The sequence below is a fragment of the Lycorma delicatula genome, chromosome 13, assembly GCF_047948215.1.
Source record: "Lycorma delicatula isolate Av1 chromosome 13, ASM4794821v1, whole genome shotgun sequence".
NCBI classification, from domain to species: Eukaryota; Metazoa; Arthropoda; class Insecta; order Hemiptera; family Fulgoridae; genus Lycorma; species Lycorma delicatula.
The window spans coordinates 48,279,855-48,304,652 of NC_134467.1; the positions used below are offsets into that span (position 1 = coordinate 48,279,855).

The following is a 24,798-nucleotide window of genomic DNA, read 5'->3' on the forward strand; positions in this document are numbered from 1 at the left end:
ATTATAACAAAAAAATGCTTTGTAAAATACCATTAATTTGTAATCGTAACAAGAGCTCTAGAATATTTTATTAGTAATTTTTATAATTAATTGTTCCAAAATTGCTTAATTTTATTACTTATAATTTATTTTAAAAGAGATAATACCAAATTTTATATTCACTAGCCAGTACTTAACGTTAAGAGTATTGTAATAAGTAAATCAAATAAAAATTCAACCAAGCATTATTTAACTTTGATGAGCTACAAATTATTAGAATTATCTTTATTTCTGTTTTAAAACAATGAGATATCTGTAACTGTTCAAGTCCTATGAATTTTATACCTTGTTGGACATATCTTATTTAAGTGGTAATTTTAAGACACTTTCAGTGCCGTATATATCATTTTGATACATAGTGATATTTTTGTGGACCAGCAGTAATTTGATTAAATTTTCACCTTTGTCCAGATGATTTTTCTGAATCAACATTTTTATTTAAGGTTAGTATTCCTAACATACATCAAACTCATTTCAGACAAAATTTATAGAGTATATCAATATTATACACATGGCCATGAGAAAAGGTTAGGAAAATATTTAGTCAAAATAATGCGATACCAGCTGTTTCATTTGTAACAAGCAAACTAATAAATTTGTTATTATTTTATTTACAATACACTAATGAATTCATCTGCAATTACTAAAACATTATTTATAATAATACGAAGTGATTTTGATAGTAATATTTTTGAAATGAGTAATACATTTTTACAATAATATGAAATATCTAAAAAACTGTTCACCGGTTGAACCGATACAATTATTTTTTGGTTGATTTATGGGATTTAAAAAATGCACTCCATGCAAATATACTTTTTTTCACACACTGAACATTTAAGTCGAAATTGAGGTGTCCTCTGGACAGCAAGCTTTCTATCAAACTTTTTGGTTAAAGCAGCATAGCACGTCACACATCTTCCTCTTTTTTTCCAGTTGGATCAGTTTACGGTCAACTGGAATACATTTACGCAAAATCTTGCTTTTTAATACTCAATTCGAAATTAAGATAAATAGTTAAAATCCCTAAAACATTTCCCTCTAAATATCAGCTAACTGCCAGGGCTACCAACATAAAAATTATGACCTGATGGTATATAACTTTTACTGCTGCCCAGAACAACAAATAGCATCATTTCAATCGCTGCTACAGTGCATAACATTGATACAAATTCAATCCCAACTTAAACAATACCTGGGTATTAATTTGATATACACGGTCCATATACAACTTTAGATATGACGAAAAAACAAGAAGAAATTGATACACATGGTCCGGCAAAGAGAATCACTGTAAGGTATTACTTCAAAGGATGAATAAGGATAACATGTATGAATGAAAATGAAGTGTAGTCCTGTACAGTCTCAAGTCAACTGTTCCTGAGATGTGTGGTTAATTAAAACCCAGCCACCAAAGAATACCGGTATCCACAATCTAGTATTCAGATTTGTATAAAAGTAACTGCCGTTACAACGATTTGAACCTTAAAACTCTTGACTTTGAAATCAGCTGATTTGCAATGAAGAGTTCACCACTAGACCGACCCAGTGGGTAAGTTCCACAGACCTAAAATCAACATTCAGTCCTAATATTTACATCATAAAAAATCTATTCACCCAGGCCGGTCATACAATGAACATTACATTCAGAGAAACCAACAGCTATCAGTATAATAATAAAAAAATAATAATTACCCCCTTCTGTTGTTCTACAAAGCATTATATAGACACCCACTTTTCTACTAGGGGAAAAAATAGTAATGGATGATAATTGATGGAATTAAACAGAAAGTAAAATATATTGTAAATACAAACAATATAACTTTTAACTTGTAATTTCTTATTCATATATCAAAGAAAATCATTAGCCGAAACTAATGTGTGAAAACCCTTAACTAAAGATTTAAATAATTTAATGAATGAAAAAATATTTACCTTGTGGAGACATAAGCAAGTTTACATATTCTAAGACATCCAAAAATAATTCATTACGACGATACTTAATTCCTTCACGTCGCCAACCGATTTGTCCAGTAACCTAAAAAAAAAAAAAAAACAAAACATTTTTACTATCATATAAAATATATTTGAAATAAATATTTTTAATGTCTTTACAGTTGGCAATATTGACAGTGGAGATATGGAGGCTCTACAGTTGCATTGCCTTTCGAGTCTCTGGTCAGTAGCATCATGTCACAGAAATAAGACTACTGCGTACTTGGATAATTCTTTTTTTTAATAATAATATTGCTTTGAAGCATTTTTTTTTTAATTATCTAAATAAAACACTCTACCTCTCATCATTATTAAATAAAAATTATGCTTATATATACTCCTGCCTTGAAATATAGATGTTCAACTTAAAAGAGACTTCATCACTCAATAGTTTATACTAAATGCATATTTTTGTTAAAATGCAAATATTGGTGTGAGATAGGTAAAATAACATCTGTACAACTGGAGCTGGAGTGGAAAGGGCTGTTTGTTTATTGCCTGCACATTAAGAGTACTACCAGTCTGTGTTGAGCATTGACAATTGAATGAAGTTGCATAATTGTTTCTTGTTGTTTGTTAAAATTTGATTAACTGCTGAAAATCATGTATTCATGATGAAAACTTAAAACTTAAAGATGAAATCTCATGTCGTATGTCAATGAAAATTCAGAGATATTTGAAAAACAACCAACAATGAAAAGCGTTAAAAAAATTCCACTTAAAAGGTTTGGTGTTAAGACCAGAAACATGACCGACAAAGGTTAAGTTGTAACAACACAGTTCGTGCAGGTTATCAAAGTGGCGGTTATAAAATCTCTTGCGAACACTAAGTCAGGAAAAGAACATTTCACTAGGTCAGCCCGCACTGCAGCGAGAAGAATATTGAAATGTTATGCATATCAAATGCAAATGTGGCACCCAATGCGCGGTTAGCTTACGCATATTCAATTCTTCAGTTAATGTATGACAAACATGTTCTTTCGACATACCCGTAGCCTCTGCTATCTCACTAACCTTAATTCATCGGTTATCAGTACCCACCATTTGGTGAACTTTTTCGATAATATCAGTAGCGGTTGCAGTTTTTGGCCATCCCGAACGCTCATCATAAACCAAGCTGGTACGACCATGTTTAGCTGCCCGTCTTTTCACAGTGGCAAATGATGGAACAGAGTCCCCGTAAACAGCATCCAACTCAGTTTTTATTTCTGTAGGTGTATTGCCTTCAATTCAATTATATTCAATTTTTTCCGTTTTTACAAAAACGCTTACAATGATCGACTCAAATGATTATCAAACAACTGAGCGTTCAAAATGACTGAAATTTTAGCGAGTACCTTTCAACACATGTGCGAATACATTCCCTAACTTTTATTGAAGAGTGGTGCCAACTTCATGTTGAGACTCGAAACATTTCATACAACCCTTGTAGTTAGAACTACCGTATTGAAAACCCGCACGCTTCTTTGAATCTCCCCTAGGCCCACAAAGAATAGACGTATGGTGGGAGGTTTCAAGACGACAAATAATAGGATCCTTTTATTTAAAAACAAAAACTGTGGATGCTGCCATCTACAAAGAAATTATTCAACAGTTCATAGCCTTACTGCAAGAGGCCCAGCATAACTGCAGATGGCAACAGGACAGCGCCACTTGCCACACAGCTCGCTCTACTACGGAGACGATACAGGATTTTTTCAGTGGAAGAATCATTTCTAAAGCTTTTTGTCCACCACGATCCCCTGATCTGACTAGTCCAGAATTCTTTCTGCATGGTTACTTAGAAGAAACTTTTTATAGAAGCAATCCACACATCCTACAGGAATAAAATACAAACATTACCAAAGACATCTAGGAAATAGACTGGGTATAACTAACAAGAGTTAGGAACAGGGTAAAACATGTTAACAAGTGCATAGAAGTGGACGGTCATCACTTTCAATGCCTTCTATAAATTATTACTTATAGACTAAACTAAGAGACGAGGTCTCTTTTAAGTTGAACACTGTATAATATCATCTCTTGGGCTCTCTCTCAAAAAATCAGGACAAATTTTTAAGATAAAAAATGGGTTGTGCTTTTAACTATGAATAATCCAGATCAGTAATTAAAACATTAACTTAACCGCCATATAAAATACAATTAAACAAATTTCTTTAACAGAAATAATACTACTGTCAATGGATTTTTAAATAATACTAAAAAAAAAAAATATATATTTATGAATATATCTATTTTTCTGTTCAGCTCCAGAACCACTGTAAGATATTACTTCAGAGGATGAATGAAGATGAGATGTATGAAGTGTAATCTTGTACAGTCTCAGGTCAACCATTCCTGAAATGTGTGGTTAATTGAAACCCAACCACCAAAGAACACCGGTATCCACGATCTAGTATTCAAATCCGTATAAAAGTAACTGCCTTTACTAGGATTTGAAACTTAGAACTCTACATAGGTATATAGGTCCATAACACATACATTCATACCATATAGGTATGAAAATATGCTCAAATAATCTTCATTAAAACTACTGAATTGTAAATTATTTTGTAGTTATTTCTTATAGTTAGTATTTTCAAGTTATTTACCTTTTCATTATTTCATATGTTTATATTTTACGTAGTTATATGGCCTTTAATGAAATCAATTATTTTATAATTAAATTAATTTTATTACAAGAATCTGATCAAGGTTTTTTGTCATTTCCTTTGTTCCACATAGACAAATATTGAGGAGTTCATTTATTTTATCCTTGTAGTGTCATGTCCTACCCCTTCCAGACACGATCTATGCAATGTCTTATTATTTATTAATTAGAATACATTTATTAATTAGTTTTACAATATTTTTTTAATAAATTTAATAAATATACCTGTGATGTAATTTGGGCTTGCTCTTCTTTGCTCTGAGATTTAACTCCTTGCTGTGTAATAAATGTTTTCAAAACTCCTGTATCAGAATTCTGTGGGTAACCAAAATCTAGAATTTCTGTAAAAGAAAAAAAGTTAATTGAGGTAATTTTATTATTATTATTCCAAAGACAAAAGTAGAATGTAGTCAAAAAGCGCATTTAATCTGAAGTTTGTTTATCAGTATATATTCTGGAATCACAGTGCAGACAAATACAGTTTCCTATTTATTGTTAAAAAAAACCTCTTTTTACTTACTTATAATTTTGTTATACCCAATAAAAAAATACACATTTGAAATATATGCAATTTATTTATTTCATAATAAATATATTTGAAATATGCAATACAATAACTTTGCTTGTTTATAAATGCTTAACATTTATTAACAAAACTTGTAGAGAATTATTAAATTCTCTAAAAATAGTGATGTAAATAAGTCCAATAAAAATCAAATAAACGTTTGCTTAAACATCAAATTTTCCTGAAGAAAAAAACAGAACAAAAAATAAATAAAATGACTGACACGGAAATGGATCATTTTTCCAGTATATTAAAAAAAAAATTATTGTTTTAAGTGTTTTATTTTTTTAATTTAATTTTTATACTTACAGATACTGTTCAAAATGATCTTCTTGATAGTGTATGCAAAATCTAGTGCGACGTATAACATCAAAGGAAGCTTTTCTAGTAGTATCACAGTCGTTCTTAAGATGTTCAAAAGCATTTAAAATTTGTTTCAATAATTCTTCTTTGGTATTAACTTTTTTTATATGAACAAGTTCCTTTAAATGACCACAAACGAATAGCCCAAGGAATTTAAATGGGAGGACCTTTTTCTTTTCTTTTTCCTGTTTAGCCTCCGGTAATTACCATTCAGATAATACTTCAGAGGATGAATGAGGATATGTATTAGTGTAAATGAAGTGTAGTCTTGCACAGTCTCAGTTCGACCATTCCTGAGATGTGTGGTTAATTGAAACCCAACCACCAATGAATATCGGTATCCACAATCTATTATTCAAATCCGTAAAAAAATAACTGTCTTTACTAGGACTTGAACGCTGGAACTTCCGATTTCCAAATCAGCTGAATTGGGAAGCTGCGTTCACCACTAGACCAACCTGGTGGGTTAAATGGGAGAACCTAGGAGGCCAATTAATTGGCCCACCTCGATCGATCCATCTGCCCACAGTTTAAGTAACGTCTTGTAAATAATGAAGTTGTGCAGCATCATGTTGGAATTATATTTTATCAAGAGGTACATTTTCTAGCAGAACTGGCAATAGATTTTGCAAAAAATCTTTGTATACAATACCAGAAAGATGATTTTGAAAAATAAATGGTGCAATTAACTGGTCCCCAATTATACCACACCATAGATTTAATTAACATTAAAATTAACCAAATAATATACTGTATTTTCTTTATTAACTGCATTTTTTAAACAAACAAATTGCAAAAAATTTCAAGAATAAGTCATTTCATTTACTTTTTGTTCCGTTTCTTCTTCAGTAAATATGATTTTTATTGAACTTATTTTTAAATCACTATTTTTAGAATTAAATTCTCTCTAAGTTTTCTTAATAAATTTTATGCTTTATTAGTCAGTCATTTAACAAAGTTGTATTGCAAACCTAAAAAACGATTTTAAACTAATTTTTCAACTTTACTTTGGATACCGTGAAAAATAACTGGAGATTCAGTTCTGGAACCTATTTTCAACTTTTCAGATCAAAAACCATAGGGAACCATAAATTTTGCCCCTCACTTTATACCCTAAAAATTTCAGTATGGCCTTATTTCACTGGGGAGCTGAATTCCGGACAAAATCTTTCATTAGCCGCAACATGCTAACAAAGCGTTTCCAGACCTACATTTACATGAATTTTTGTCATTTTGATGAGAGGAATACACCAGTGAAGTGTGCCGGTTTCCTTGTGGGACATCGTAAATACAGTGTTCCAGAAAATTTCTGTCATATTTTGTGAGGATATTCTTCTCATATACATAATCAGAAACGTTCATATAAACATAGGTTTGGAAATCCTTTGTTTACAAAAGTCAAATAAATAATAAAACAAATCTCTATGAACATAAATTGCTGAAAATAATTGCAAAGAAAACTTCTTAGTTTTCCGTACAATCTTATATGAAAATTAAAAAAAAAAATGGGTTCAACAATTATATCTCCAGGAGTTTCCAAAAAACTGTAATGAAACCAAAAACATTTTTTTTTTGTTTGGCATAAATTTGTTAAACTGTCAATGACCAAATAAAAAACTTCAAGTAAAAATTTGTGGAAAATTTAATTTTAACCTTTTTGAGATTGGCATCGCGCTTATGTGACTACAGTAAACCATCTGTACAGAACACGGACATGCAAATTCATTTTAGCACTTTATCATTTGAATATCATCATTGTGTTAAAGCAACTAATATAATTCTTTCACCGACAAATGATGCACTTCATTGGCTTTAAAATGAACTATTTGCATTATCGATAGGTTGCAGCTAATGACAGGAAATAGAAAGCATAAAATCATGTTACCGGCATTCTAAAACTAGATTCTGTAAGTTTTGTTGAAATCAATTAGTAAACACGGCCAATTCGTCCCATTCATGTCCAGGATTTATTCCTTCTTGTTAAAGCTCTAATAAAACTCAAAATTATTGAACGCATAGTATATGAAACAAATATATATTATACTCCTGCTTCTGAACAAACGATCTTGCTCATTCAAATTTACAATGGAAACCGACCGACATAGATGAACTGTATACATTTTTGATTTTGACCGTGCTTATGCCAAGAAATAAGAAAAATTCTACATAAAGGTCAACAGACAGCCTATTTATATTCGCCAATATTTTCCGAAATGATGGCTAGACAGATATTTGAACATTCTTGTATGCTTCATTTTGCCGATAATAAAAATCAATCACCCAGCTTCTGTCTTTTCAAAATTCAAGAATTATTAGATAAATTTAAAAAAAATTTTTGAAATGTGTTCTATCCTTTTCAAAATACAGTAATCGATGAGTCCTTAGATTTGTTCAAAGGAAGACTTAATTTTGTTTATATTTATAATAAAAATTGTGTTTTAAAACTTGTTTACAAGAAAAAAGTTTTACATTTTAAACGAATTAAAATAATATTCATTCCAAGAGATTGTGAAGTGATAAATCATGCAGAGAATGACTACATAAGGATGAGTAACTTTAATAAAACAACCTAGTCCAAGCATGAACTAGGATTTACAGTATGTTTGTCCCAAAAGGTTAAGAAAACCGATAGAAAAGCCCATAAAAACCAATTAAGGTTTTAGAAATCCATTTTTAACAAAATTAGAAAAAAACTTGAATTTTTTTTATGTCTTTTTAAATCTGTAGGGTAAATTATTTTATAAATAAAAAACCAGCAAAATATTGCATAACTTTCCTGGATTCACGCCTAACAAATTTTTATTCCAAGTTAAACATTAATGAATATTATTTTTACTTAAAATTGATCGACTTAATTATGAAATATAAACAGAAAAAAGATTTTGGAATAGACTTTAGATAATGAATTTATTAAACAATTTTTCGAAACTGGATTTTACAGACTGTTTTTAGAGGTTCTGGTGATGTTTCACTAAATGGTAGCAATGTTTACCTCATGTAAAAATGAATATCCTGTAATTCCCTTATAAAGAAACATTTAAATTAAATTTCAGATTTAATATAAAATTTATTTACTGTTATTAGAAGAAAACTAATAAAACTTGATATCAGGTTTTACCTTATCTGCATGTCTACAGGGACTCAGAACTTAATTTTTGCAAGCCACTTTAACAATCTTAGCTGTTTAACACATAATCTGAACGAATGAAGCGTCAATTTGATCTCAATAAAAGGGTTAATACTTCAACTAAGAAAAAATTTGATAAAACTAATATTTAGGATGCTATTAATGAATAGATAATCTACATGGCCACCGCTTTGGAATTTTAAAGGGTAAAATTATCAAATTTATTCATTTTTTAGAAGTTATAAATAAGGTAATACAAACCAAATTTAATTAAATTAAAAATACGAAAAACTGTTTAGAAATAATATTGAATATTTTCCCATCCCTAAATCCAACAGACTTAAAACTTTTAAATAACTTAAGTATAGAATGTTCATAAAGAGACGCAACCTTATGGGAAAATGAGTAAGTTACAATAGTTGTTGAAAGTGGCCTCCATTAAGCGATTCCCACATAACATATTGCATACTCATAAACACATGTTGTAATGTTTGTTGAGAAATTGCAGCGACATATCATTCAATTTTGCTCTGCAATTCAGAAAAGGTGTCAGGATGTGTTGTACTGTAAGCAGCAACCTTAAGATACCCTCACAAAAAAAAAGTCAAAGGGGACAACGATGAGAAAACCACCCGTGTTTAGCCCGTTGCAGCTGATGTGGATTTTCGATACACCAAATGCATGAATTCTGTGCGTTCACGCATCCATCAAGAGGAAACCGTGCTTCATCAGACAAAAATCAATTATCAAGTTCTTCCCCATATGGTGTTACAGGTGACATGAACTGCTGACAGAAAGCTACATGTTTTCCAGTGTCTGCAGATAACAACTCGTGAACAACACGAATTCTGTACGGATGTATCTTTAAACGCTTGCACGATAACGTGTGGGCAATGCTGACAGAGATTAGTCTGGCTGAAAAGTCGCTGCACAGACTTCTTGGGACTAACAGAATATGCAGCTTGCATTTAGATCAACTTTTCTGATGTCAGCACTTTAGGTCAACAGCTTTTGGCTGCATCTCCTGCATTCCCTGTCTCATGAAACTTGTCGTACGGCCACTTGATGGAGAACGTTTTTGGTGCATCCACCACCGTATGTTTCTGTGAAGGGATTCTGGATCTGGGCGTACCTGGCACATCTAATGTATCGAGAGACAATGAATATTCTCTGCTACGTTGTGTAATCCACTTTTCCTCAATTAAACCGAGAACAAAAGAAGGAAACATTCTTCCATAAGGTAGTGTCATTTTTGGAACACTCTGTACTTTTATAATACTGACAGTCAATTTTCAACAGTCGCTATATAAAACATAAAAAAATCAACAGAAGATAAAACTAACCCTCCCTCTTTTTTTAATTTTATCCAAAATTTAATGTCATCAATGCTCCATGTATAGTTTTTTGAACCGATTTCAAAGAATCTACGTCGAGCCAGTTCAAAGAATTACACATACATCATCTGGAAATTTCTATATTTTTTTTGTTTTTTTTTTTAACTGATGGATTACAAAAAAACATAAAATTTTTACAAAAACTCTGTAACCAGATTGCTATTTTCTTAAACTGAAACTTAGTACAAGTGTTCATGATATTATTAGATTCTTTATATTATTCAAATTACTAGGAAACAAAATAATTGTAGAGATAGAAAGTAAACACATTACTCACAAAACACTTTTATTTTTTTAGATAACAGTACAAAAATACATTATAAGAGATATTTAATTAGTTTCTTATCCTACTTACTAATATTATAACTTAATCAGACTTTTATAAACAAAAAAATTAACTTGGTATAGAATTATTACCATTAATTAGGTTTACAAAACAAAAATAAATCTAATGAATAAGTGTTGCTTCATTAGTACACTGTGAAAAAATAAAAACAATCTTAAAAATTAAAGTAACAGTTAAAAAAAATTATAGTAACATTACAACAGATATTTAATTAGTTTCTCATCCTACTGACCTAGAACTTACTAATATTATAACTTAATCAGGCTTTTATAAACAAAAAATTTAACTTGGTATAGAATTATTACCATTAGTTAGGTTTAAAAACTAAAAATAAATCTAATGAATAACTGTAGCTTCATTAGTATACCATGAAAATATAAAGACACTCTTAAAAAATTCAAGTAAAAGTTCTATAGGCTATAGTTTTACATAATAAATGTACAGTATAATATTATTTCATTAAAAATATTAATTTGTTGACCCTTAACATGTTCTATTGCTCCTCTTTTTCCTGCACAACTGAATGGAAGACCACCAAAGGACCAAAAATCTTTATCTATAACTTTTTTAAGCTCCTGCAGATGTTGATATTTCGTGTCACTTGAATTACGTAACGGTAGCGGTTTTTGATTTTCATATAACTTATGACGATGTAAATGAGACCAAATGTTCATTGTAATCCAGTTTGTGATTAATTTCACCGGTTTCAAGATACTGTAGTTGCCGAATGTCAGTAACACAGCTGTCACTGGTTTTTCTACCTGGTCTCAGAGAACACAAATTTGTTTTCATATTTCCATAATTTTGAAAAAAATCATAATTTACAACTTTAATTATGTATGGCTGTTGAGGGCGAGCCATCCTCATGCGACAAATATAGTCACTTGGTCAGTTTTGTCTAAAGGACAGGAGCTCTGAACCGCTTCAATGTTAGTTTCTGTTTCAATATCAACAAATTCATCTTTTGTTGCCTCTTGGGTTTCTAGAAAAAGAACATAATACAATAAAATCATTAACAAAAAAATGTGTAATGAATTTTCTATTATAACATACTTTAGGTTATAAGGAAAAATGTAACCGTAACAGATTTTTAATCAGAGTATTAAAAGTTATTTCCAAAGAATCTTAAAAGAAATTTTGCTTATGCGTCAACACCTTAAGCAAATAACATAATTAAGGAAAAAATTAATTTTCACAAATTCATATGGTATATCATTCAACGGCTTTCATAAATAATCAATGAAGATCATAGCTAAATTTAGTACATCCTAACCTTAAATTGAATTATACAAGTTATATTAAAAAGGAATTGAAATTAACTTACCGGTAAATTTTCTTGTTGCTCAGCTCAGAAGAAGTTCCCCACGACTAAAAATGGGATTACTTTTATCCATATTTTCAGAAACACAGTTAAATCTAGCTGAAAAACAAAAAAACCATTAACCACTTGTGTTAATCACAATAATACAAGTACCAACAGCTGATTGCATGAAATCTCTTAAGTAACATCTGGTTCGCATAACATAGTTCACCCTGAGCCATCTATATAACAATATCAAATAGAGGAAAACTCCCATCTGGATTAATGTTACATAAGAGGTTTCTAAAGTTGAGAAATATTCTGTTTTTACGTGGTAATTTCTTTTCTCATTATAGCATTAGCTACAATTTTTTCACCACATAAGCGATTTCATAGACTTGTAGAGTTTGAAAAGCTGATTCCAGTGATATATATAACTCAAAATCAATTTTTGAGGCACATAGGAGGTTTCACAGAATGACTGGCGATATAATGGCTTCATGTAATATAAATCTCTTATTCTTACCACATATCTAATGATTATCTCTTAAAACCTGTAATACACACACACACACACACACACACACACACACACACACAGAGAGAGAGAGAGAGAGAGAGAGAGAGAGAGAGAGAGAGAGAGAGAGAGAGAGAGAATACACTTTTTTTGCTTAATGATTTTTTGCTTTTCATTTCTAATCTTCTTCTTTTGCACATTTTGGTAATAAAATGTGTTATCCATGTAAACTTTTTTGATTTCTAATTCTTAGATTTAAATTAGACACTGGGAGATTTCTTTTCAAAACGAAAGCTCTTCTTCTTGTACCAGTCTGCTACTGATCTCTAATTTACTTTATATTCATCTAAATAAATTTTATAAATTTCTTTAATTCCTAAATAAAATAAAAATTATCCAACTTCTGGCGTATTGTGTTTATCCATCCTTAGTATTTCCATCCTCATTACACCCCTTTTTGTCACATTTCATTACCTTTAGTTTATTCTTGTTTAATTTTAAAATTGAATCTTTCTATTAGCAAAATATCTATGTTAATCAGAATTTTTCTAACTCATTTTTGGTTTCTAGCGAAAGAAGTATAAGATTGGTAAATCAGACGCGTTAAAAAATTTTTTTTATTTTAAACTATTTTACGATAAAAATGAAGTTACAATTTAAAAAATGTAAATATATAATTACTTGATTATATAATTAAGTATAAGTCAGCTAGTTACATAAGAATGAAGTACTTACTTACCATCAAGCAATTCATAAATCAAAACGAAGTTATTTTTAATATTCTCTTCAGAAATTTTACCAAAATATGATTGCATAACATCAATTACTTTTAAAAGGAATTCAAATACCATAGCAGCATTAACATTTTGTTTAGTTACAGCAGCGAGCCAAATATTTGCACGCTGAAAAATAATAAAAAGAAAATTATAGGTAAAATTAAAATTTCAAACACAATTCATGTAATGCAGATTTGATTTTACAGGATTACACATTTATTACAGAAGAAAGGCCTTCTTTTTATCGAACAGCTTCCTTAAAACCAGCAAAGGCAATGAGATCACACAATCTTATGTTTTTAAAACGGACCGTCTTAGCAACAGTATATCTGAAATCGGTTTTTTTAACAGGTAAACAACTTTAATTGTTATATCACGTAAAAATATGGGAAAAGTATGGCCAAACTTTCAGAAAATAAAGTCCTGAAGAAAGGTTCAAAAAGTCTAATAAAAGGTCTACGCACTTAGCCCTGCATTCCACAAGAGCATTTATGCCAATTCGGTACGTCAATTTATCCAACCCCTTAAAATAATCATTTACGGTGGCAACAACTTCATTACTGTTTGAAAATTTCTTCTCTCCAAGCCATTTTTTTTTGTTACTGATAGTGATAGTCACTGGGAGCCTGGTAAGCTAAATATGGAGGGTGTTGGAGCAATTGAAACCGTAATTCATCGATTTTTTGCCACTGCAATGACTGAAATGTGAGCTGGAAGATTATCTAGATGGAAAAGCACTTTTTTTTTACCAAATGGGTCGTTTTTCCTTAATTCCATCGTCAAGATGCTGCAATAAATAGGGTCGCATAATATTCACCACTTATTATTTCACCTTCTTTAAGATAATTAATGAAAATTATTCATGTGCATTCCAAAAAATAGTTGCCATAACATTTTTGCATGAAAAGTCGTTATTGCTTTTTTTTGGAACGGGTTTACCTTTTTCTACCCATTGTTTTCTTTCATCAACCATCACAAATCGACATAAAAATTCCTTCTGATTGCACTGAAAGAGCTCAAGACAATTGCTTGAAATGCTTTTCGACACTGTTTTTGATCAGGCTGGAGTAAACGCAGCACTCATCTAGCGCATAGCTTGTTCATACCCAAATGTTCATGCAAAATATTGCATACATTCTTGACATACCTACAGACTCTGCTAACTTGTTCACTGTCACTCGTCGATCTGCCAAAACAATTTTATGCACTTTTTCTATAATTTCTGGCGTAGTCAATTCAGAAGAGCGTCCACTGCGTGGTTCATTGCTACTGCATATTCAACCCATTTTAAACTCTGACCCGCTATTTATGTGTTGTATTTGATGACGAAGCCTCCCAATATTCTTTTCTTTTCCTTTACACTTAAGCCTTTCAGAAAAAAGTATTTAATCGCTGCATGAATTTCCCAATTATTCCATTTTCCAAAAACACCGTAATTCTCCACTTTCGCAGACTGTAAATACTATAAAAAGCGACTTGAAACTCTTGTAGTAAACTAATGAAGAATGAAATCATGCGACACCGTAGAAAAATTAAGTGTACTAATGTCATGTCTGTGCAAGACCTGGAACCTTTCGTTCCACCCTTGTACACAGACTAGAGTGTAAATTAATATAAAATAGAGTTGAAATGGGATATCCTTAAACAAAAAGTTTTTTAAAGCTCAATGACATGAACATCTGTTTTTTTTAAATTCCACACGTATAACTGATAAAAATAAATGAACAAAAATTCACATATGAATAACCAACGTTTAATTAGAATATGCATTCGTTAATTCATAATCTTTTTAAATAACAATGTATATTATATCTTATAACAATTCTTTACAGTGCAGAATTATTTCATTCAACAGTCCTGACAGTTTTGAAGCAGGAAAGTATACAGCATCAGTATGGAAGGTGTCTATTCACAATAAACATGTAGATATGACTGAATGAATCTGCTTGATTTTTTAAAGAAAAAAGACTGGTCAAAAAGATTTTATAGAACTAACATAGACCACAACATAGATTTTATTAGCTAACATAGACGCCTTCAAACATTAAACACAGAATAGCAAAAAAATGTAAAGACAGACATTGATATCCATCCCATTGTTACACCTTGTTTAAAATCTAGGAATACAGCTTTCCAAAGAACCGATCCATGATCCACCACAAATTACGAGAAATACAAAAGATGAAATGTAATGCATAGTTTCTCATAAATAAAAAATGAAAAGAAATAGTCAAATGAAAAAACATATGGCATATAAGCATATTTTATTCACTAAACACATATTTATTTATCCGCATAGTCACCATTTACACCTAGACATTTCTTGAAAAAGTAAACCGTCGTTCTCATTCTGTCAATGAAGAATGCTTTTTTTGATCCATGACATCATTGTGTTCTTTAGTACATCATCCATGGTGAAATAGATAGTTTATCTTTATGTTAAGGTTTATTTTCTTTAATCCTTTTTTAAATAACTGATTTTTGTATAAAGTTATTTTTATTTTATTGACTTTATTTCTTAATAAATCTTAATTCCTTAATAACACCTTTAATTCCAAAAAGAAGTGAAACTTGCAAGGCACCAAATCGGATGAGTATGGGGAATGCAGAATAGGATTGTCAAACCCAACAGACATGTCTCCTCCTAAGGTGTTTTAATATGTTTAAGGTGTGTTCTCTTGTATCGCACAGGATTTACAGTCGACCTGGTTTTAGGTTGTAAGTTTCAGGAAGAGATATTTTGAATTTTCTTAATCATGGTAAACCGTAATGTCAGTATTCTATTCTCTGCTGTTCTACCGTCCTCAATATTCACTTTACCAGGTTCTGATGCAAAAAATTCTGATACACAAAATTTTACCGCCCGCCTACTCACAATACATCAATTTCATCACCACAAACGGCTTTTACAGAATGATGAATCTCACTGGAATTCACTTTTTCCACTGTTAAAAATTCAGTAACCGCACACAGTTTTAAACATGTTGACATAGCAGATGTATTTGACTTAATAAAACCACCTACCAAAGATAATGAGGGATTTTGATACGGGTTAAACAAATTTTGGAATGTTAGTAGTAGGAAAACAAACTACAAGATGGCAGCATCTGTCACTTTTTGACAAATTGGGTTCCATGTGCATTTCATTTCTCAACCGTACCTCATTATTACAAATAGGGAAGTAAACTTTGATCTCAAAGCAATATTCTCAAATAGATATAGTATGTGCAGAGCAATGAATCATTTACAACCAGAATTTGTTAACTGTAGAACCAATACGATAGAATATTGACAATGAAAGATGTGATTTTGGAAAATCCTATTTCCTAAACATTTTCTCAATTACAGAAAGATTTTTGCAAAAAAATTATTTTTAGTGACCAATAAGAAAAGTAAGTTGCTGAATTTTGGAAAAAGTAGAGGATATGGATGATGTTTTCTACGACTGGAAAGAAAAGAAAAAAAAATGAATTAATGTGTATTAATCCTCATTCCTCTTCTCCACCAGCAATAGTTAATATGATTTCTGGAGGTGATCAGTTCCAGTCTCAAGATTAAACATTAACTTGCCTTCTTCAACAAAATTGCAATGATTTCTTTAAGAATTTATCAGCAATGGGTTTAATGAAGTAACATTAATCCTATATTAATCCATTTTATAAACGTTATATATCATATATATGGATCCATATATTACATAATCCACCAAAGTACAGAATCAAACTTAATTCTGTTTATGCTTTTGGAATTAACTAGTACAGAGGAAAATATGGATGAAAAAGAATTTATTTTACTAAATTAAATTATATATATATATATATATATATATATATATATATAATTATGAAAAATTAATTGTTGTAACAGATTTATCTTGGATTCCATAATACATATTCAAGGTTTTTACGAACAAAATAAATAAAAAACCGCAATCTAATAATATTTGTGACTTACAGAGAGAACCAGTTTAAATATTACTAGATTTAACTGAAATAAAAGTAGCCATCATTTTAACTATAAAAATAATAAAAAAGGCAAAATTGATCGATTAAATTTTTTTTAAATCTACACAAACTTACATAATTATTTACACATATAAATAAATATGTTTTTAATCCATACCTTGATATGAAAAAATGAAGTTCGTGCGATATTAGTAACAGGTGAACGAACTTGCTGTCTTGCATGAATTACATTGACGCGAAACGCATCAACTGCATTTCTTCCTATATCATCACGATAAACTCGTGATATAAGAACTTCACCTTTATGATTATAGACAAAAAGACCCCCAATCATGTTTAATTATCTGGAAAAAACAAAACAAATCATAACTGAAAGTATGTTAAGTTATCATGACCACAAATAATATAAGTATTTTATTGCAGACTTACTATGAAAATTAAGGAGTGAAGTGGTTTTCCTACTCTCGGTTAAAATATGTAAAATATGTTGTCATATCCATATTCATAATCCATCAAAGTGCAGGTAGTTTATAATTCTATAAATGTTCATTTCCCTTTTTTTACTGTATTAATTGTTTTTATACTGAACGTCATTAACCTCAGAGAAAACAGCTTTGAGTGGTACAACTTACACGTTAATTAATCCTAGATGCATGTTATGTTATTGACTTAAGATAGATCAGGAGAGATAGTGAACACAACAAAATAATGACCCTACACTGTAGAAAATGGTGTTAATTAAGTAAACTTTCATCATTGTAAAGAGGAAACTTGTAATGTGTGTAACTATAAAAAAATTATAACTTAAGTTATTTATTTTCAACTATAAAGTCAGTACGACTTACACTTTTACAATAAGCTCATAAAAAAAAAATGAAAAACAGAAATGGAAATATTTTTCAGTAAAAGAAGGATAACTGAAAATATGTCAAAATAATAATACGAAACTGGTAAACAAATAAGGTTAGATGTCTAAAGTTCCTGAAGATAGTCGGTAAACAATGTGATATGTCATCCTATAAATAAAACAATAAAAATATTGAGACCGAGGAAAACATTTCCTTATATTCTGCTGATAGATGGCTTTAGAATTGATGGTTAACAGACATGATATGGTATAAGTACAAGGTTTGTCCCAACAGTAAGTGTACTGATTTTCCTACGGACAAACAGGTAATGTAAAATATTCTTGATATTTAATGGGCATAGGTGACCTTGGCTGCACATGCATATTTGTTTCAACTGGATCGGCTGAGTCAGTCATTCGTGTATGGTCTTGTTATATTTGCAATGGAGAAAAATATTGAACATTACACTATCAAATTCTGAGTGAAACTCAACAAGTCTGCCACAGAACAATTTGATTCTTTAACCAAAGCTTACGGAGATGCCATTCTATCAAGAACTGTGGTTTTTAAGTGGCACAAAGCTTTCAAAGAAGACCAAGGAAATGTTGAAGATGACCTTCATATTGGAAGACCAACCGTGTCAAACAAACAATGGAAATGTGGAAGTGGTGTGAGCTGCAATGACAAAATACCACCGATCGAGTGTCAGGATGATTGCAGAAAAAACAGGATTGGATAAAAATGCAGTTAATAGAATTTTAACAGATTTGTTTGCATGTGTGAAAAATTTGTGCAAAACTCGTACTGAAAAAACTAGTCTGCGGAGCAAAAAGCAAACCGGATGGAAATTTGTCAGGAATTACTGGAACGACTCATGAGCGAGCCAAATATTTTAGATAAAGTAATAACAGGCAATGAATCATGGGTGTTTGAATATGATCTCAACAGAAATTTCCTTCCATTAGTGTATTTACACAACCTATTATCACCTTCATATGGCCGCTTCGAATCACGAGCACCTACCATAACTTAAAACCTTCAACTATCAAATTAACCTATTCACAGAAGCACGATCTCCACACCTTCCTCTAACACTAAAGGTTTCACACAACAACTCTGCCAGATCATTATTTGACTGAGTCTTTAAACAACAAAAATACTATCCTCATACTAACACAAAACAACTGTTGATCGCACCAATAACAATTTTTTCTTACAATTCAATTAACTCAAAATCCTCTTGATTTACTTAAAAATCAAGAAATGATTTACAAATTTAATAATCCTCTAATGAAAACATACCCTACCTCTTTTTGCTCTGATCAGCTTTCAGGAGTGAGGTCAGTGCCTACAACCTCCTACACCACAGCTCCATCACGTGTTACAATAATATAAGGAAAAGATCATGGTCAAAAAAAAAGCCCTGCAAACGGTAACAAAGCTGGGGCTGATTCTGTGATGCCATTTGTGTAGTAGGATCAGAAAGGAATTTCATTACGAGCTGCAACTTCAGTATCGGTAAAGGCCATACAGAATCAGTCAAATGACTGATTCTAGACTCTACTGTCAACAAATGGAAAGATTATGCGAAGCAATTGAGATAAACAGAACAGAATTGATGGATAGGAAAGGTGTCATCTGCCATCACAACAACAGACCCTCACAAATCTTTGGTGCCCTATCAAAAAATTGCAAGAACTTGAAAAACTGAGGGAGTTTGAACAGGAAGTTCTGACAATGATCCACCATATTGTCGTGATTTTGCAACATTATACTATCAATTGTTTCGTTCTTTACAAATTTCTCCTAATAGCGTAAAGTTGGCTTTAAAAAGGCCTGTGAAAATCACTTATCACAGTTTTTCATCAAGCAAACATTAGTTTCATCAAAAAGTTTCACAAAAATATAAAAAAACAGTTCATATTTGGTTTAATAAACTTCATTTGAAATATTAATGAAATATTAAAAAGGCTTTGTACTACTTTTTCGTTAAAATATGAAAAGTTTCCTCAATTCTTCAAATACTCGCTACCAAATATCAAATAAAGTTATAACTAATTTGCCAAGCAGCACCATTAATAATAAAATCAAGAGAATGTTTTAATTAAATCTAAGAGACTTGTGCATTTATGAAAAATAAATAATAATTTCTATGAATGACATTATTGGTCATTGTGGTGAAACTGTAAATGATTACATTTAGCAAATTACAAACTATAATAACAGTAGTTATGATTGTTTCTAGTGTTAAGTAGTCCATATACCAAGTCCAATAACACTGATAAATGGGATCAACAAGTGTATAAACACTAAATCAATTGCACATTCCAATTTTTAAGACAAACAGTTTTACTTTTTAAGATAATTTCAATGAAAACAAGAATATATTGATTGCTGTGTAGGGTGTTTGTAAATTTACAAAAATTGAAAATTACTTACTCAAACAACATTATAGGCGTTCACTGACACCAATGAATATGATCTATAAAGTTTTGATAGCATCTCAATTATTCAAACAGATTTAGTTTGCAACTCTTTGATAAACAGCTGTGAATTATATCAACAGGAGAGTAAATTTCCTAAAGCTTGAATTCGTTTATGTAAGACTTAATTTTGAACTATCCGAGCAAAAGTTATGCTTCAACCCTTGACTACTATGAGGAGTATTAATTAAGTGGAACATTAAAGTACAAAAATAAGAATTATTAGGTAACAAATTATTCTACTCTCTGAATACAAGTATAAAATACGGGAACGGGGTTTTCATCATGGTACCCGTTTCTCCTTCATCCCTATCAATTGTAACCGAAATTAAATGACATCAATGGCCCAAATTCAAACGTCATCATACAAAATTTTTTTGGTAATCTTCTACTATTATAGTGTAAGCTGCGATTTCTTTCATATCAGGAAAATAATTCCAGTATTAACATCTATTATCACTTCAAAGGTTGGAAAGATAAAATAACCCAATTATCGCAATATTGTCCAACATATAGGGAGATACCATATAATTAAATGCACGCTAAATCTGTGATTATATCTCCTTCAAGTAATGGTTTATGTGTATTTAAGAACATAATTTTGCTTTGCAAATAACAGTTACTAAATCATTTTAAATCATTTTAATTTTGCAAAATGAAGGAAAACTTTTTATACTAAACACAGTATAAACTCAACTTCCTGGAATGCAATAATGATATGGCAATAAGCAATGATGTTTTCATCTGTTTTATACATACATATATATATTTATTAGTAATAAATAATAAATGAAAGAATGATCCAAAACTGTGCAACTGAAAAATTTCTCAATAAATTTGGTGGTATGTGTTATGTGGTAATAAATATGGGTCGCCAAACAATTTTCAATCTTTGTTCCAACTCAATTTAACAGCATACTACTTACATTATGAAAGAAGACATCCTGGCATAATAATTGCACAGAGACTAATTAAAGACTGTGGCTTCAAAAGTACCTTCGTATGGAAGATTAAAGCATAATTTCTTCAAAAATTTTGTTTATTATGGCAGTGTATGTGTGTGGCATCGCCATAATCATTTGAGATTGTCACCTCAATGGGCAAATGACACAATAAATTATAAAAGTTTCTATTAACTATCTAAAAATATCAAATATATAGCAAAATAATAAAAAAATTATGTTTAATATTAAAAAAATCAAAGGTGATACTATTATGGTAGACAATTACAAAAAAAAAAATATATATATACAAGAAATGTTGTGTCTTCATTTAAGTGAAAACAAGAACGACTGCCTCCAATCATAGTGTGAATTTGTGCTACTTTTTACTTTAGTTTTCTCATTAAGATTTTGGATACTAATCAATTACTATATAATCATAAAAAATAACAAGTACTTGCAGATAGTCTATGTAATTTTTAATCTCAAACATCTTTAACTTAATTTCTACGGGAGAAAAATTACAACAGACTTAATGACAGAAATTCCTATACAGAAAACAAGATATATAATCAAGAAAAAATTAGTCCACTGGCAAGTTAAATTGACAATATACTTTCTTTTTTTTTTTTTTTTAAATATTAAAAATGTAAAGAAACCTCACATTTATGATGCCGGCACATTGTAAAAAAATTGAGGGAAAATGCATATAAAAAGCTGTAAACAAATGCTTACGATAGGCCAAATTAAATTTCTTTAGCCGATGTGCAAATAAAATCAATTAAACTTAATTATACAAGAAAAACTATTTGAAATAAGAAAATTTTCATTTTTAAAACATATATGATAGAGATATAATCAGGCGATATTCTTTTCTTATCGCTTATTAAAATTTATAATATAAGGTAAATCTGTATTATATTTTTTTCAGATTTCATTTAGTAATAATCCAGGAGAGGTTAAAACGGCTATCTAATAGTACTGAAACCTTATCAGCAAACACGCAGGAATAAGTTAATAGTACAATCCTACTACGGGAACAGATAAAATACGGGAAGTCGAACAGATAAAATACGGGAAGTCGAACAGATAAAATATTTCAATATTACAACGTACTCGACAAATGAAAATATTCGAAAAATTAATTACTAAATAAATTAAAATTTGCTAATAAAAAAAAAATACCATATAAAACGTAACTTTAATTAACTTATTTATTTTTCTTAAAATAAGGTTAGTTAAGGCAAAAGTCATCCGTTTCTATACGTAAATAAATAGTTTTTATAATAAAAAAATCTTTTTTCACTCAAAATTTCACAAGTAAACTTATTTCAAGATTTGGTTCACTAATTCAACACGTACTGATAATAAAAAAAAACTTTTCGATCTAAAGCTAAAGGATAAATATTAAAACTAATAAGAAATGTATAACATCTTACCAGTAAAAACACTGACATGAACAATGATACAAAAACCTCATAACCTCCAGTATTTTTAACTAAAATACTAATTTATTCATCAAATAGAGTTTGTAAAAAAATCTACTTACTTATAATTTCTTAATATTAAGTAATTTCGGGTTGATAATGCTAAAGTATACGCAGACAAGTCATATTACTAAGTTTTAACGAGCCATCAACAAATTGAAAGGAAATATTAAACGCCCACTACTTAAACGTGTAACTTACGTACGAACTTAGACGTGTATCAGATCGAACTGCACGAATCGCAGACGAACATTTTACTCACTAGAGTGTGCTATGCCTAATCAACCGTTCCGCTTTCTCATATGGCAGACCTGTTTTTAGTATATGTACTTAATCGATTGAACGCGTTAAAAATCTTGATTAATCAAAATAAATATAAATAATTTGCAAAAGTTAAGAAAAATAAGTATAGATTGTAATAAATAAACATATAGTAAAATATTGTTACTATACTATAGTAAACGGTTTTACATACTTCTGAAAATTTATTATTTAAGACAAATTTAATTATAATTTATTACATGTTTACAGATTAAAAAATCCTCGCCGGCCTCCGTGGCGCGAATGGAAGCGTCTCGGCCTTTCACCCGGAGGTCCTGGGTTCGAATCCTGGTCAGGCGTGGCATTTTTAACACACGCTACAAAACATTCGCCTCATCCTCTGCGGAGGAATGAATCGCTTGACTGCGGACCCGGAGGTAAAACAAACCAAAAAAAAAGAAGAAAATAATAAACTCCTTAAACTGTTAAAAGAAAGTTCAAAATTTTAATATGCTTGTGGTGGCAATACAATAACGTCGCTGTTTATGTATAAAGGCGCGCGAATGTCAATCAATATGAAATAACGTATGACTAACGTTGTCGTTTGTGCAAATAATCAAAGATAATAAATAACTGAGCTAAAATAATACAATTATTGTACATTAATAAATAAATCAGAATGCCTAATTTATGTAGATATGTAATAGTGTTGATTAAAAAAAAATAAACTGTGAGTGGACCTGAATGATTCTTTTATACATATTTTTATTGAAGTATGAACGCAGTTTCAATTATAAATCGAAAACAATTACGTGAACAGTAAAACTCAAACCCGTGTTTTATACCTATATTTTTCATACGGTAATAACACTAACAATGTGGATAGATTTTAGCTCACTTTTGAGTTTTGATGTGCTGCTTTTTAGATTCATGTAACATTGCTGCTACGCATGAATCATTTAAACATATTTAGTAAAAGAATATTTTTAACTTATCTTTACCTTTCTAATTACTGCGAATGTCCTACCGATGCTAAAAATAAATAAATAAGTTGCTTATTTCTAAAATAAATAGTACATCGATTCAATTTACAAAAAAGGACCTTATGTGCTAACTTTTTTATAAATTAAAATAAGTTACTGACCCATTTAGAGGAACTTCTTATTCATTTACGTAAATTAAATTTTACACGATAAATAATTCCACTAAAAAAACTGGATTTTCTGCATCCTAATTAACATTTACAAATAGTATATAATTGGGATTTATAATCCCTTAAAAATTATTTATTTATTTTACGGTTATTTTATTTATTTCACGCATTTAATTTACGATTATTTCATTTAGTTACTAGGGGTGTCTAAGGTTATGTAAGAAGTGCTGAATATAGATGATGGGGTCTTCCTCTCGGGGGACAAATTACTCCCAGAGGTAAGAGGCGTGGCTGGGCTGTACCTCTGTTTACTGATGCAGAACTGGAGGTCACAATCACATGAATATCGTCGGCCAGGGCGCCTGGCCTGGATCTCCTGCATAATATGTTATCAAGTGGCGGCTCAGGTTGAACCAGAGGTGTTGATCTCTGCCGCCAGGAGGCCAACTTTACGTCTGATCATTGATATCAGAGAAATTGTGTCTCAGGCGGCTAAAAAAAATACTTGGGAATCCGGGTTGACTCTAGACTTAAATTTAGTACTAGCATTCTCCGGGCTTGCAGAAGACAGAGAAAACAAGAAGGCTT

General features: G+C 30.5%; 1 protein-coding gene across 1 annotated transcript in view; it reads right to left on the bottom strand.

The window, feature by feature from the left end:
* Nucleotides 1-23,061, bottom strand: part of AP-2mu (adaptor protein complex 2, mu subunit) — a 37,174-nt gene extending 14,113 nt beyond the window's left edge. Inside the window, exons 1-5 of the mRNA XM_075381122.1 lie at nt 22,859-23,061; nt 17,195-17,381; nt 13,036-13,198; nt 4,910-5,025; nt 1,975-2,077 (exon numbers count right to left, since the gene is read on the bottom strand). Coding sequence (XP_075237237.1) covers nt 1,975-2,077; nt 4,910-5,025; nt 13,036-13,198; nt 17,195-17,371 — 559 coding nt within the window. The 5' untranslated portion in view covers nt 17,372-17,381; nt 22,859-23,061. The remainder of the gene's footprint in view (nt 1-1,974; nt 2,078-4,909; nt 5,026-13,035; nt 13,199-17,194; nt 17,382-22,858) is intronic.
* Between the last annotated feature and the right edge of the window lie 1,737 nt (nt 23,062-24,798).